The sequence below is a fragment of the Pyrgilauda ruficollis genome, unplaced genomic scaffold, assembly GCF_017590135.1.
Source record: "Pyrgilauda ruficollis isolate IOZ18807 unplaced genomic scaffold, ASM1759013v1 scaffold3, whole genome shotgun sequence".
Classification (NCBI taxonomy): Eukaryota; Metazoa; Chordata; class Aves; order Passeriformes; family Passeridae; genus Pyrgilauda; species Pyrgilauda ruficollis.
In genome coordinates, this window is record NW_024524377.1 from 21,983,677 (window position 1) to 21,999,501 (window position 15,825).

Below are 15,825 nucleotides of genomic sequence, written 5' to 3' on the forward strand. Positions count from 1 at the left end.
CTGCTCAGAAATTTGAAGATAAGGGGCATTTTCCTTTTTCACCTTGCTTGTGCTGGCTGTGCTGCCAGAACAGCGGCGAGCAGTGGGCTTGCCTTGCTCTGGGCCAGCCGTCCCAGCCCCACTCACGGCCCTCACTGCACGCTCCTGAGCTAAGGCACACAGCTCCATTTCTCCCCTCCATGAAAAGAGCTCTGCCAGCCAATATATTTTTTAAACCTTGACAAAAATTGCCATTTGAATGGATGTCGTTTAATTTCAGGTTAAAACACATAGCATGAATAAAATGTCATGCTGCTCTTCTGTCACAGTGCAGCCTCACAGACCAGCTAGGTGCAATCTCAGCCCATGTAAGGTCCAAAAACCTCAGACTCCTTCAGCTCAGTTTCTTTAATACAGCATTTTCCCCAAGAATTAATTGTTGAAGGCAAATCCCTTACAAATGCTTAGGCATTTACTTTGAAGGCTGGTTTGCACAGCACCAGCAGGAGTTTGGGACAAGAATATCTACAGACATAACTGTGCTGCAGTAAGAGAAATGGCCAGGAGAGACAGTCAGAAATTTCCCATTAAGAACACAATAAATAAATAAAAAAATATTATAAAAGGGAAAAATGTTCTTGGTTGCCACTATTGGCAGGAACAGATTAGAGGAAATAAAATTATGACACTTGATTCACTTCCTCACACAGAAGTTGCCATTTAATTTTTTATCATATTGGGAGCAGAACTCTCTTGTTTTATCCTCTGTAAAAGGAATAGTAGCTGTGAACAAAGCATTTGTTCCCAGAGACAAATTCTGCTTTTGTAAATGCTCACTGATTTCAAGGCCTGGAAAGGACCCTTATTTTTATAACTGAACCTCTGCCATAAAGCACACCCTGCAGCCTAATACTACACTTGATCCATATTTGAGGTTGAACAATGGCATATATTTTAGAACGCAGCAGTTAAGACTTCCTACAAAAGTTAAGATTTATCTAATTCTCCTTAACTTTTCCCTTATTTACTTACAGCAGGTAGGGTGATATAATTATTTTATTTTGTACATAACAGCCTACATAACTAAAATTTTGTCCCTACCTCTAAACAGACTTATCTTCTGTAGCTGGAATACTGAGCTGTCTTTAGCATCAGCTTTCCCAAGTCTTTGCTGATGTGATTTTCTAGCTGTAAAACTTACTTCCCACTTTTAGCCTCCCAGCTTATTTTAAGATAGTCAGGCTACAGAGTGGCTCCAACTGGACACATAGGCTGGAGAAGCATGTGGTTAATCCTAAGAATGACAGAAGTTGCCCGTGAAAGTGTAAGATGGTTTAAATTAAAGAAGCTGTGTTAAGAAAATGCTACTCACTAACTTTTAAGGCCAGTGAGTTCTAACACATAATTTGTGACAGTAGCAGAGCTTTTGACTTCTGTTATTATGGAGCAGCTGATTAGAGGTTTGAAAATGTGGCCTTTTATTTGGTGGAATTACTGTAATCCTTCGACATAAGGGAACAATTCTGCCAGTCCTATGGTTTTGACTCTCAGGCAGACAGCTGCCTGACTGAACGTGGTGCTGATGTTAAAAGTGAGGGCTTAGCAATTCCAGCAAACAAACACATTGCCCAGTAAGATTCAGCTTCCAGAGAAGTGCTTCTTCAGAGGAGATTCTGACCATCTAACAAGCTTCCCAGGAGCCATCAAAGCACAGCACCTTTGAGAGTCTGCTTGCATTGGTTGAATTCAAGCACACTTACCAGCAGTTCTAAGCCTGTCTTTTAGCTGTGAAAAATTGGGATGGAAAAGTGTCATCTGAAAAGTTGTAATCCTCTCCTGAGTGCTGGCCCCAGATGCCTGGTCAGGGCAGCACAGGAGCCATGGGAAGGAGAGCCTTGCAGTGCTGCCTGGATTCATTGCTGCTGTGGAAGCCACCTTTGCCTGTTTTTCTAATCAAGTTTTTGGGATATTTGACCAAGAGCCATCCTTGACAGAATCGGCTAATTAATATTTTCTGGTTTTCCAAAGGGTAAAGTAACCCACTTGCTGGCTGATTGCAGGAGCTTCTGCTCTTCACCCCAGCTCTGAAGACTGGCTGCCTTCTGCAGTCTGAGGGCCAGCAAGGGAAGGAAGGACCAGCAGAACAAGATGTTTCCATACCAGGAGAAGTTGCCTGGGGCAACAAAAACTTCTGTTTACTCTTTAGGCTGCTGTACGTGGGAGATGCAGTCCCTTCAGCCATGGCAAAGCTGACCCCTCTCTCCAGTGCATGTTCTGGCCAGCCTGTGGAGGGCCAACAAAAGCCTTTCTGTGCAAGAAGCTCCTTCACGTGACTCTTAAGGAGCCAGTGCTGCTTCAAGCCATTCTGAGAGGGAAACATGGAAAGTGGAAAGCGATGTCTCAGAGAACAAACTGGAGAGTAGCCAGACATTTGCAACATGATTTTTGCTGCCCTCATACAGTCTTCATTGTGATAGTATAACAGTGAGCCTTTTGACTGAAAGTAGCCTCAAATGAGCCTCAACATTTGTCATTTAAAAGGCTCACCATGACGACTGAGGATTGTATGACTTGAGCTAAGAGAAGTTAGCAGCAGCCAGCAGACATTTAGAAAATTAGTCATACTTTGTTGCTGTGTTTCTAAATGATCATTCACAAACCTCTACAGGGCCATGGTGACCTGCTGAATATGCTGATGATCTGATCTGCTCCAGATCAGATATGTGACCTACATAAACCTGTCATATTTGCCAGTGCTTCCGATCATTTGTTTTGGTTTAGTCATGCATATTAGAGAGAGGAAAAAAAAGTAAATGAACTTGCAAGGCTGAATAATATCTTGGTCTCATAATCACAACACACATGAGAATTTTTTTCTCCTCATTTTGAGCTGAGGTGTAAAATAATACAACACATGGAGGGTTTTTTTGTTATTATTATTTCTATATTGCTATAATGTCAGCCTAGTTTAAACTGCCACATTGGTGCATTCTTTTCATCCTAAATGTTGGAGGTCCCCCATATCTGCTGGTGTTTGAATGTTGATTTACCTCTTATATCAATGGTAAATCACAGAGTGACAGCCTGACTTTGCTTTTTCTAGGCTAATCTAAACAGGAGTTTGAGAATGTCTAGTGCACCTACTTTTTGTACCAACTCGTTTATCTCATATCTCAAACTTAATGCCATGTACAACAGCAATTTACAGTATTTTACACAAATTATTGCAAATAAACAGTAGCTGGGGTTTTGTCTTTATAACTGGAGCTTAACATCAATGACTCTTTCTTTATGTTGACTCTTCTTTCTTTAACAATAGTAAGAGAAAAATCTCATTAATTTCTGGAGGAGTGAGACCAAGGTCTGTGTAACAAAGAAAAGACCTGGTTATGTTCAAACTCACTGGCCACAGGATTAAGGGCCACCCTTGCATGTTGGTTATCAATCTTCTGTAAAACCTTGCTTAACAGAAATCCACAGGCGTGGGTACCACTCAGAGTCCCTTGAGACTCTTGCACAGTGCCTCATTTTTTAGTCTTTCTCCACTAAGAGCAACCCAAATTTTAGAAAACTTTCAAAGGCTGTATCAAGCAGACTGTTCACAGTTACCGACATCTATAAAGCAAAATTTTCCACATCCCTTTATTTTTATTTTGTCTTCCCTCCCTCGTGTTTTTTCTGTTTACTTACTCACACACATGGGAGTAGCCAAGGCCTGGGACTGTGTGTTTTGTTGTGTTTTATTGCTGTCATGTCATAGATAACTTTTTGATACTCTTTGAACTGCCAGTAGCTTAGAGACCACCCAAGAGAGTGGCAGCCTTGGGACACACAGGCTGGGCTCTTGTCAGATCTGCTTGGAAGCAGGATTAACCTCCTGCCACAGGTCATCTGGTTTGATTATTGAACCTGAGCATCCACAGATTAAATAATAGCTGCCAGCTTGTCAGACTGAAGCCATTCTACTGGATAGGCATGAAGAAACACAAGAAAAGATGCGAAAAATGCATCTTGTGTTTGCATACAAACATCAGCCATTGTCTGGCTCTTTGTTCATACTCAGTAATCATCCACTGATGGCTGTATACAATTCTTGTCATTTGGTACTGAGGTTAATGAAGCATCCAGGAGCCCACACCAGGAATTCAGGCCATGCCACATAAACCTTGTTCAAACATTTAACAGAAGTTGGTTGTTGCACCAGGGAACTTCCAGCTAGGGTGTAGCAATCCAGCCCGGGAACGGATAGAGAATGTTAGGGAGGAAAGCAACAGCCTTTGTCTCAGCAGGCTGGCAACAAAAATGTTCTCAGGGTGTTTCTGAAATTCCAAAACTGAGAACTTTGAGGATTTGGATATAGCCATAGAGGGAGATATTTTTATCTCTCCAGAACTTAGAAGAAGGAACAAAAATGCTAACCTAAAAGCCTAGCAACTTGAGAAGAAAAGCTGTATCATTTCCTGATGTGAGTACAGAGGATGCCCATAATATATGAAGAAATTTAATTTTCCTTGAAAGCATAAATAGCCACCATTAGTCTGAAATATTTTGGAGGGAATCAGTGGAGCGAACTCAAGGGGGAAAGTAGTGTCAGGAGAAAAGGTACATTTATAAAGCTTGGAGAAGTAGATGTGGTAGCAGTGAAGATCCCAGAAAAAGGAGAGTTTCAAAGTCTGGATATATGGGACACATTAAGCAAGAAAAACCATGCAAGACTCAGATGACAATTGGATATGGGGATCTAGAGAAGAGAAATCAGAAATGTGTAAGCCTAAATACCAGTAAAGAATGACAGTTCATGGTGGATGAATGTTTTGGACAGGACTTCAGATCAAGAGCTTGATTTTGACCATTTGAGGTGCTGTCTTAGACTTCCATGAGCTTGCATAGAAGACGCACTCTAGAGTTTTAATTTGGACAGAAAGGAAAATGGCTCAGAGAATGGCAAGTAGAAAGGCATTACAACAGCAGGAGAACCACAGGGAAGGAGAACCAAGGCAAAAATTGTCAGAGGCAAAGATATCAGCAAGCTGGAAAGGACAGAGGAGGTCACTGGGACTTGGCCAGAATGCTGAGACTGGGTCCAAGGGCAGCTGGATCAAAGGGAATGGAGGGTGGGGGCAGAAAGGGCTGATAAGGTGGAACCAGTAAGCATCATTTTTGGTGAGCTGAATGGTAGAGAGAGAAGAAGGGGAGGCAGGTAGGGTTAGGGATAGGGTTAATGGTTTTTGGGAGTTACTAATGAAAGCTTAAACACTGAACTCTGACTTGTATGCAAGTAGAGCTTATCTAAATCACTCAATTAAGTAAAAATGTATTAAAGGTTTCAGGAACTGATTGTACAGATGAAGGAGAGAGATAACGGGTCATTTATGCAAAGAGGAAACAAGAGAAAGCTCAAAATAGGTTTTTGGGAAACTATAGCATTTTTGTTACTGTTCTGCTCCTGTATGGAATATATGCCCTCCTGCATTTCAGCTGTTTAAAAAAAAAGAAAAAAAAATATATAGTAGGATTTAATTTCTTTCCAGTCAAAAAACCAAATTTTTTTGATCAAGAAAGTCAAAATGCCTAGGAGATGTGTGTGCATGGCTAAGATTTGACTTTCTCCATGGCCAGTAATGACAGCTGTGTTTCTGATATCTTCTCCAAACGGGGCAGAAAGAAGAAAAGACATGTATTTCTTGCATTTGAATAAATCAGGCAGTGTAGCTGGTGTGTACCCGACAGTGAACATTTGAAGATGATGAAACTGTATTTTTCTAAACTTCTGTGAAGCAGAAAGTGCCGAGAATGAAGGCTAGTGAAGCTGTATTCTGTTGAACTGAAAGTCATCACAGAGAAGAAAAGTTTTTAATAATTATTCAGCTTCTGTCAAAGGAGGTTTCTGCAACTGCTCCTGCAGGTTCTGATGGTCCTCAACTTCTGCTGGAGGTGGGAAGAGCAGAGCTGAGACTGTGTCCTGTGCCTGTCAGAGCTGGATTGTGGTGCTCATGGCAGGGACAGGCTCTGGACTCTCCCACTGACACATTCCATCCCAGGGAGCACCAGATGTTTCTGGAAACATCTGGCAAAACATCTTGTGGAGGATAGAGAGTCTGTGTTACTCCCATTGAGCAGATGCCCAGCTGAGCAAGAAAGGCATTTCTTGTGAAGCAGGGTGCACAGGCCTTGGTTTTATTAGCACAGCGTGTTTTTTAACCTGTTACTTCTGCAGGCAGCTGAGCACATTCTTTTAGTTGGAGTGGCAGTCAGCAGCCTCAGGCACCACACCCTGGCAGTGACTGAGACAATGATGGGCCCTGAGCCCCCAAGGGAAGATGAGCCATTCCAGCAGCAGTGCCAGGGCTCATCTGCAGAGGAGCAGCTCTGTGCCTCCCTCTCAGGAATTACATTTTTCTGTTGCAGTTCCGTGCACTGGCCCACACCTGGGGTGATTTCTGTGTGAGATTTTGGGGATCTCATGGGTGTATCTGTCACATGCAAGAGATGCTCAAGGTTCACTGACTTTAATCCCGTTATTTTCATCCCTTGTTTTTGAGAAATATGTAGCTCACATACATGTATATATAATATAGCTCACATATATAGCCCACATATGTAGCTCACATACATATATATATAATCACAGTGGAGCACATAATTATGAGTTTGTATGCTTTCCAAAATCAGCACAGAAATATTGATTTAGTCTGGCCCCATGGTTTTAAGGAGTGAAAATTCCATTCCTGAAATAAGTCTGACTGGTGCACTTAGACACTTCATCACTTTTCCAGAGAAAGGAGTCATTTGAAGTTCCCAGGTGTATCAATATGTAGCCCACACTGTTAATGTTAATACATTGTCATAAACTGTAAGATGCATTTACTGAGTTTTTTTGATTTCACAAAATCATACAGTCATTTAGGTTGCAAGGAACCTTGGGAAAGTCCATAGCTCAACCTGATGCATAAAGCAGAATTAGCACCAAGTTTAACAAGGTTGTTCAGTGCTTTGTCTGATTCAGTGCTGAAAATCTTCTTGAAGAGACACATCACATTTTCACTGTGAAATCACACCAGTGCTTAAGTACACTCAGTGGAATAATTTCTTCCTTATGTCCAGTCAGAAAATAGTCTTTTCACAATTCACAACCAGACACCATCACCTTCTGTGTAACATTCCTTGGTACAGGCAGGCTGCTGTTAGCTGCCCCAAAGTTGCCCCTGACCTGATGCAGCTGCTGGTCCCTCCTGTAACTGCAGGGGCCATCCCTCTGTATGCCCTGGAAGACCTGCCAGCTTCATTTGGTTCTTCCCAAGTGCTTTCCTCTGCACGCAGCCCAGCCAAAGACCTGTGGTCTTTGTGGATGCTGGATTTAGTGATGTTAATTTGAGGGGTTTTTCCTGTTTGGTTGTTTTTGTTGTTTGTTTGGGTTTTGTGTTTTCTGTCTGTTTGTTTATTTGTTTTGTCGGCATATTTTAAATCAAAACTTGAATTGGGAAAAAAAAACATTATGAGGAAGACACATCAGAGAAACATAATTTAAACTTATTTAACAAGTAAATGCAAACCAGAATGTACCATTAAAAGAATAATCCTTTTTCTTGTTTAGTGGTATGAGTCTATGATATTTCTTTTTATATTCTCATTTTTGCTAAGGAAAATAGAAAACAATTAATTTAGCACTGGCTTAGATGTTTTTATTTGGCTGTTATCCTCTTTGGCCAGGTCTGTTTGCATGATTATTTCTAAGTGATTTGAGTTCTGAAACGCTGAAAATGAGCCTGTTTTATCTGTGCCTTTCACTGCTTTCTGCAAATCTGGAAATGTGTTTTTGATAGAGAGAGGATCAGCTCCAAATCGTAAAACTAAATAACCCTTCAAACTTTAGGGAATTCAAGCTGCCAACCAGACTTCAATCCTGAGTTTGGTAAATGTCAACACTCTTCCTTGGGCAGTGAAGCAGAGTGAAGGAAGAAGTGTTAAATAGGATGGGGAGCTGCCTTAATTACTTGAATATTTTTAAAATTTTTTTCCAGGCGATATTTAATTCAGGAACACTTGGTTGTTTCAAATCTTGTGACCCTACTTAGCTTTCTGAGCTGGTGCTTTGGTTAGATGGAGAGAAGCTAAAAGACAGCTGCTGATGAAGCAGCATGGATGTGATGTGACTACAAAAATGACACAAAATTGTCCCATTCTCATTCATAATTTATAAGTATCTAGAATTCTACAAATATTCTTTGAGACAGTGACTTCATCTAAAAAGAATTGACAGTTCAAATTATATTTGTGTATAGCTGCTCAATCTGGCTTGGAATTATGAGTTTGTTTATCAACATTAATTGTATTAAATTACCTGCAGTGAAACATAAGCCCTTTGAGGAAAAACAATTCTTGTCCTGCTGGCTTTAGCGGTGTTCAGACACACTTTGCTTTAAAGTAGCATAAGGATGAGTGTGAAGACATTGTGGGTATGAGACATTTTCAGGGAGTGGTGAGAAGGGGCAGTGTTTGGTCTGGAAGGGGATTTTTGCTGCCAGACATCCCAGGTGAAGAGTAGAGCCCCAGTCAAGGTGTGACACTGTGAAGCAGGGGCTGGGTCAGCTGCAGAGGGGATTGGGAGATCAGAAGCAGAGGGGATTGGGAGATCAGAAGCAGAGGGGATTGGGAGCCCATGGGGACAGCGGAAGGGTGACACCCTGTGAGCCCCATCCCCAAGAAAGGGCAGAGCAGCGCAGGGCACCCAGTGAGAGAAATGGAGCAGCAGGCACAGCTCTTCAGGAAACTGAGTTCCCACAAATTCACTGCCTGGAAAAGGGACATTGATGGGACGGGGTGACTCCATGGATCAGCATTTGCACTCCTCCCTATTTGCTACTGACACTGTAAAGTTTGTGCAGTTTATGTGGAGTCAGTAACTTGATGTTTCTAATTTGGATGTGCTCTTACATACAAACAATTTCTTCCAAAATATCCTGGCTTTTTTTTAGCTTTTTGCTACAAGTAAAATCTTACAGTCTGTATTTCATGCTCATCTTTACACTGTGTTCAATCAGCGAACAGAAATAATCCCCAAATTGCAGCACTTTGGTCCTTCTTGGTTACTAGCTGAGAAAGCTGAGGGCATGAGCTGTGACACTGGTACAAAGATTGGAAATACGAGAAGGAAATATCCTTTCTCATAAATTAGTGCTGCCATAGTTGTGGTTGTAAAAATGGCTGAGATGACCTGAGTAATGAATTATTACTCAGTCTCTGACAGAATGTAACCTTTCAGCAAACAATTCAGATATTGCTAAGCAAAGATGCTGAACTGATCCAGCTCTGTGGGTAGAGCTTCACCTCACTGCCTGCTTGTCACAGGGTTCATATTGACAAAGGGCAGGGCACAGCCTGAATAACCCCACTGGAGCCACGCTGGAGAGCCACTGTGCCAGCCTCTGCTCTGGAGCTGTGGCTGAGAGTGCCAGTGTGCACCTGCCCAGCTCCACTGCCTTCTGACCACCCTTGGCAGCCACGGAGGGCTACTGCAGTGTTATGTGGCTAGATATGCTTTTAATCCAGGAGTATGGTTGCTGTAAATTTAACTAAGTATTTTTATTACTCCAGGCCATTTTTTGCACTGTAAAAGTCTGCAGCTTTGTGCAGGAAATGTATCTTTTCAGGGCAGTTACCCGCACTTCCTGTCATACATGTTCATATGTTACTGACAGGAATTTCATTTCCTCTATGTCAATTCACACTAATTTATTCCATTGTGTAGATGAGCATCTTATTTCATAATGCCACACCAAGGGTCAGTTCATTCTGACAACCTGATGCTGTGAGAACATCTTGAGGCTTATATATAAGCATATGAAGTCTTGGGCACTTACTGGTCAGAGAAGGAAACTTCCAAGGGACACTGTAGCATAAAATGACTGGCAGAGGTGAAAGCAGGCTGCAGAATGGAGCTTATGAAAAAATCATTAAATAAGATCAATAGCTACTTGCCATGCAAAAATCAATGGGTAATGCTCAGTGATGTAATTTCTCTCCATTTCCTACAATTTTCATATTTAATATTGCAATTAAACCACAGAGCCACAAGTCTTCACTCCTACAAAAACTACAGTTCCGTGGTTTCGTCATACCATGTATGACATGCCTTCTTTTCTGTCCATAACTCTGCCCTTCTCGTCTTTGAAAAGCTCCCTAAAAAAATTATTCACTCTGGCTCCAGCAATTCCTGACAGAAGTACTGAACAGCAGCTGTTAGATGAGTACTGTGAATTGTGCAAGAAATGGCTCTGTAAGTGCAGAGGAAACAACAGCAGACAAATTTACCTTAAAAACACAACATAGTTTGGAAACAAATGTCCAGTAACCTGTAGCTAGGTGAAATCAAATTCAAAGTGTTTGTCTTACTAAAGGGTGTTGCTAAAGAGGAGCTGCTAAGGGCTTGGTAGTAGCTGAGCAGTTTCATGTATCACAGCTCTTAATTGGAAATGGCTGGATTATTGCAGGGCACACTCACAAGAATTGTGTCTTTGGAGCATTAATGTATTTTCTTGGTTTGTGTCAGAACAGTGTTTTCCCAGGAGACTGCGTGCTGTCATTTGTGTGGAAGAAAAGAGAGAGAGGAGCCCAGAGCCCAGCAGAGAGTGATGGGCTCCTGTTAGAACTAGAGCTGGTTGTTGTACAGCCATTGTAAAATACTGTTTTCAGCTACTTGTAACTTTGTGGAACTGGAATAACGTATGCTGAGATTTTTTTTTCAAGTGATATATTTGGAAAAAATCTATCCTGTGTTTTGGAGTGATGTGGACATAAACAGTGAGGTGTAGGAACTTCCAGATGAAGAGACACTGGGGCCAAAGCTCTTGGACGTACACCCTCATCAATTCTTTTTACTTACAATTAACAGTAATGAGGATCTTGCCCTCACCCCTCAAGGGTGAACCCCTTTTTGAAAAATGTGCCCCTACAAGTGCTGTGACTTGCAGGGTGTACATTGGGGTGTTTGATTGTCTAGCAGTGATTATATGAAGCAGCTGGGGTGTCATTTCTCCTCATCACAGACAGGAAGTGATACAAAAGGGAAGCATTTTTCCTAACAGTTAGGGATGGTTACTAGAACTATGTATGATCTTTAATGAAATAAAAAATCATTTTATGCAATGACAGTAATGGCATCAGAAAATAGCCTAACTCAGGCTGACAATTTGTTCAAATCATGCATTTTTGATCAATAGTTATATTCCCAGTTTGTTTGTAATAAACTGAGGAACCCCAAGACTAATCTTGCACATTTGCTCTTTAGGTTTTTTGAAAATAACAACTCTTCCTGTCTGGCATCTCTGCCATCTTTTTATCTTGATGTTGCTTCCTTTTCCAGATCGAATTCTATTACACCGAGGTGGAGTTAAAATGGGATTAAGCCCATTCATTGAAGTCTGCTTCCTTGTACTGAACATGAGACAGGGAAATATCTGTAATTTGCTTCATTTTCATAAACTCCACTTCACTTGTTGGGTGATACCAGCCAGCAGTAGGTACTTCATAACTTCCCTCAAATGAAAAACTTGATATAACAAAAACCAGGATATTTGAACTTCCAAATATCCTGTGATAGGTATTTACCCTTTTCATCCAGCCCCTCGTGGTATTTGGAGGTCAAAAGAACACATTCTCCCTGTAAGAACCTATCCAGTGCTGTCACAGCTTTGGTGCCAGCAGTCTCCTCTCTGTCAGGACAGAGCCTCTGCCAGGCTCTCTTTGGCTCAGGACAGCTCTGCAATCATGTTCAACACAAACTTGACCAAGACTTACCAAAGAAAAAAGAAGCAAATACTGTTCAGAACCTTTATTCAAGGAAGAGAATACCTCTGCTGAAAATACACCATCATATGACTTGAACTAAGACATTTGTGAAAAAAGGAGCAAATATGAGCATTAAACTTGCCCTTATTTTGGTTTTCTGTTTCTTCCTCCACAAAAAAAAAAAAATACCTGATGCAAGCCAAATACAACCTTAACCATGACTTCTGTATTTTCAGGGATTAAGCATCTGAAGAGTCAGAGTGAGTCAGTGTTTCCAGAAGAAGAAGAGGGACTTGGCGAGCGGGAAGAGGAGTGGGGCCATTAGCCAGCGCGGAGCTGCCCCGAGCCCGGAGCCCCTGCCCTGCCCTCGGCCCCTCCGTGTCCTGCCCCGCCCGGGGGTTCTGCAGGCACTGCACACGTGTCCTGGGGCCCTTCTTCTCCGAGACAAAACTCTTATTTTAAAGTCATTTTTTTTCTTTTATTTTCTATGACTTAGACATGTCATTTGCAAATGTGTTAGCTCCCTGACGTCAGTACTGCCAGAGCTTAACTACTGCGTGTGAGCTGTATCTAAGGCTTGTTGTAAATAAAAGTGATTTAAAAGGTACAAAATAAATAATACATTAATTTAGACAAGATTGTCTCTTGTACAGAGGCTTTGTCTTGCTACAGGGAAATGTTCACATAAAATGATCCCTTCGGTTAAGGACAGTTTTTAACCTTGTTGGTAGAGTTACTTGCAGTGATGTGGATAGAAAAAAGGAAACCAAGCAGAGGTGACTCTGTCTGGAGAACGATGCAAAGACACTCTTCCCTCTATTCCCTGGATATGGGACACTGAAATACTTGCCTTGCTTTTGGTCTGAGGCTGCCTTGTCACAGCAGCCAAAATGATTTCTCTCTACACAAGATCACTGTTATCTGGAGGCAGTAAAACACCTTTCAGTGGGGGACAGGTGTGTGCAAGGCCTGGGAGCAGGGTCCCAGCCCCAGCTGAGCCATGGGAAGTGCCACATCCCCCTTTGTCACCTGCAGACAGGACAGGTGACAGCCTTCCTACCCTGCATATGGCTCAGTCTGAGCCAGTGAGTGACAGCACTGCAACCTGCACAAATTCCCCTTGTGAATGAGTCCCAGGGTTTTGGCTGAAGTCAGCATGGCTCATAACATCCTTTTTATTTTTTGGACTACAAAAACTCTATGGCATAAAATGGAATAAGGTGGAGAAGGAAAAAAAAAAATGTTTCTTCAAAGTCACACTTAACAGATTACTTCAATTTTTCAATCAATGGCAGATTTTTAAATTAATTCACTGTCATTTTGTATTAACTGTTTGACTTTGATACAAAAGTTTTATCCTCACTTTAACATTCCACTCATGCAAGTCTCTTTTAAAGGGTTGAGCTAGCAAAAAAACTCAAACAAAATATATTAAATATAAGAAAACACAGAGCCTTTTGTCAATGCCTTGCATGGTGATTTCACTGATTTCACAATCCGAGGTCTTCCACAAAGACCTGCTGGGAACAGGATCTGTTGACTAGTGTTTCTTTATATTTAAGAGCCATTTTTTCCCTCCCTCTGTGTCTCTGTATCCTGCCCTCTTTGGTTCCATTTTCTGTAGAAACACTGCAGACAGGATCCACGATTCCAGCTCAGCAAGGGTGTGCAAGAAGGACTAAAGAAGGATTCTGCAATTATACAGGAGCCGCTACAGGACTTACAGGACTGAGAGCTGTTTATGTCCCAAACAACAAAAATAAGGAAATGACCCTTCAGGAACTGTTTGAATGGCCCCAGGTCTGGTGTGGAATGGCAGCAAGAAGAGCTGGGCTCTGGTCCCAGCTCTGCCATGGCTTTGCTTGCTCACAGCACCAGGCTCTTCACAAAACTGCTCATTGCCACAATACTCCTAAGCTGCCCCGTTGGTGTTTAACCTCACACCATCTCTCTGTGCTGCTAGCTAATAAAGCACTTTGGATATTAATGGCTTTTTCTGGTTATTAGTACCCACAGGCTGCAGATGAGAACTGTCTAGGACCTGTGAGCAAATGAAAGCATGGACATGATTTACAACACTGGAAATCAGGACAAGGTATTGAACACTGTGAGATCTCAGCATTTCAAAGGCAACACACAAAGCACCTGGTAGGAGCTTGGAGAATTCATCACTGAGCATGCTGTTTCAGGCTGACAGTTGGACATGAGTATAATTACACTTCATAAATAATAGGGGAACAAAACCCCACCCAGATTTAGTGTGAACTGTATTTGACTTTCAGAATGGTATATGTTGTTTATCCTCCAGGCACAAAATCAGATAATACTTAAGTAGATATTAAGAGTCAAGATTTAAAACTTCATTCTAAAGTATCCTTTCCACTGAAGTCAGAGGAATTTTGCTTGAGAAAAACCATAAATTTTGGCTGAAACATACTTTCCTTTGGGGAACTATGATGTGGAGTGTACAGGAAAACTTCTATTATCCTGGTATCAATTTAATTACTGGATTTCTTGCTCTTTCATTATCTTTATAAATTCTGCTAAAGTCTTCAAGGATTTACCCACTGCATTCTCATAGCACCATTATTTCTCCCCAGTAATGTAAACTGAAAAATCACCATTAGTTCTTGCACTGTTGGTGTTATTTTACCAAAAGTGTCACATCCAGCACTGACCCTGAGGCAGGGCTGCAGGAGAGGTTCTGTTGCCTGTGCTTGGACAAGGGCCCCCCATGGTGTCCAGGGTCTGGGTAGGCAGCAAGGAAGGGACACCCAGCTCATCTGCAGGTCCTGTAATATCAAGGGCCAGCCTGGTGGTGGTTTTCACTCTTTAAAAAAAAACATTTCTTTTACTGCAGGAGGTGAAGCATTGGGTGGCTCTCTCCAGAGCTGGCCTGGGTAGCCTGTGATGGCTGGGGAGGGACCCAAGCAGGGCTCCTGCAGGCTGCAGGTCTGCTTTTGTACAGCTGGCACCGTACAACAAAATGTCCTGCTTGGTGCAGGGCTCCCCTCCTCATTTCTTTTCTCTTGAGACAAGTTTTTTTTTTTTTTTTTTTTTTCATGAGGGACCTTATTCCTGCAGAAAATAAGGCTTTGTCTGTCCACTAACCCTGGGGGGACAATGTAAAGGCACATTTAAAACATGCTGTCCCTCAAACTCCCCTTTCTTCCTCTCCTATTGCATCCATGTTAGTATCCAGGCCCACAGATGTTCTTTTTTCATTCTTTTTATTATTTTTTCTATAGCAGCTCAGAGCAAGAGTGAGCTCCAGAAAGAGCCTCAGTTGTTTTGTTGATTCCTGACATGTGCAATTACATTTAACCTTTTCAGGCACAGCATTATACTTGGCAACTGAGCGGATGCTAAATGCCGTCTGCTTTGCCCTATTCTCTCCTTTATCCTCCAGTGAGGATAGCAGCACTGGGAGCAAATCTCAAGCAAGATATCTGTGCACCCTCTGCTAAACCTCAGGCTGTTTCATCAAAGTGGGCTGATGGGGTTTATACAAGTTCAGTGTCTATATTCTGCTGTAGATTTTTTGTGGTTTTTATTAAATAATCTGGAGGGATTTGAGCAGAAAAATTATTTGGTATTCTGCTAAGCCATACACACACTTTCAATTTTATAATGATTCATTTGCCTAGTATATACTGACCCTTAGTGGTAAACTGAGATTTTAATTGCATTTCCAAGTTTCTAAATTTTGCTTTTCTCTTTGGCCCAACTGTTCAGAAAATAGCAGGAATATTTGCTGTGCAGCAGGATAGCCTATCTATGTAAATAGCCTACAATGTCTTCAACAGACATTAACAGGCATGTGAAAATAATGATGACAGGTGTTATTAGCTCTTCTGAAGGGAGGGCTGTGGCAAGCAGGAGTGTCGAAAGGTTATTCCAAAATGCAAAACAAGAAGGCTGGCATTGAGAAGCAATACTCTCCACATAATGAGAAACAAATAAGAACTCAGTATCTGGCACTAACGAACACCTCAAGCTAACTGTGGAATGAGTATTAATTAGGTTTCCAAAATAGCATCTTTCTGAAAAGCAGCTGAG

At 41.7% G+C, this 15,825-nt stretch overlaps 2 protein-coding genes across 5 annotated transcripts in view; one reads left to right on the forward strand and one right to left on the reverse strand.

The window, feature by feature from the left end:
- The window catches only part of PPP1R1C (protein phosphatase 1 regulatory inhibitor subunit 1C), a 55,244-nt gene extending 41,549 nt beyond the window's left edge, over positions 1–13,695 (forward strand). For all 3 annotated transcript variants that reach the window (XM_041472849.1, XM_041472850.1, XM_041472852.1), the window contains one exon: positions 12,003–13,695. In XM_041472849.1, the coding sequence (XP_041328783.1) occupies positions 12,003–12,091 (89 nt within the window). In that variant the 3' untranslated portion in view covers positions 12,092–13,695. The remainder of the gene's footprint in view (positions 1–12,002) is intronic.
- Positions 1–15,825, reverse strand: part of PDE1A (phosphodiesterase 1A) — a 130,351-nt gene that overhangs the window by 1,087 nt on the left and 113,439 nt on the right. The window lies entirely within an intron of this gene.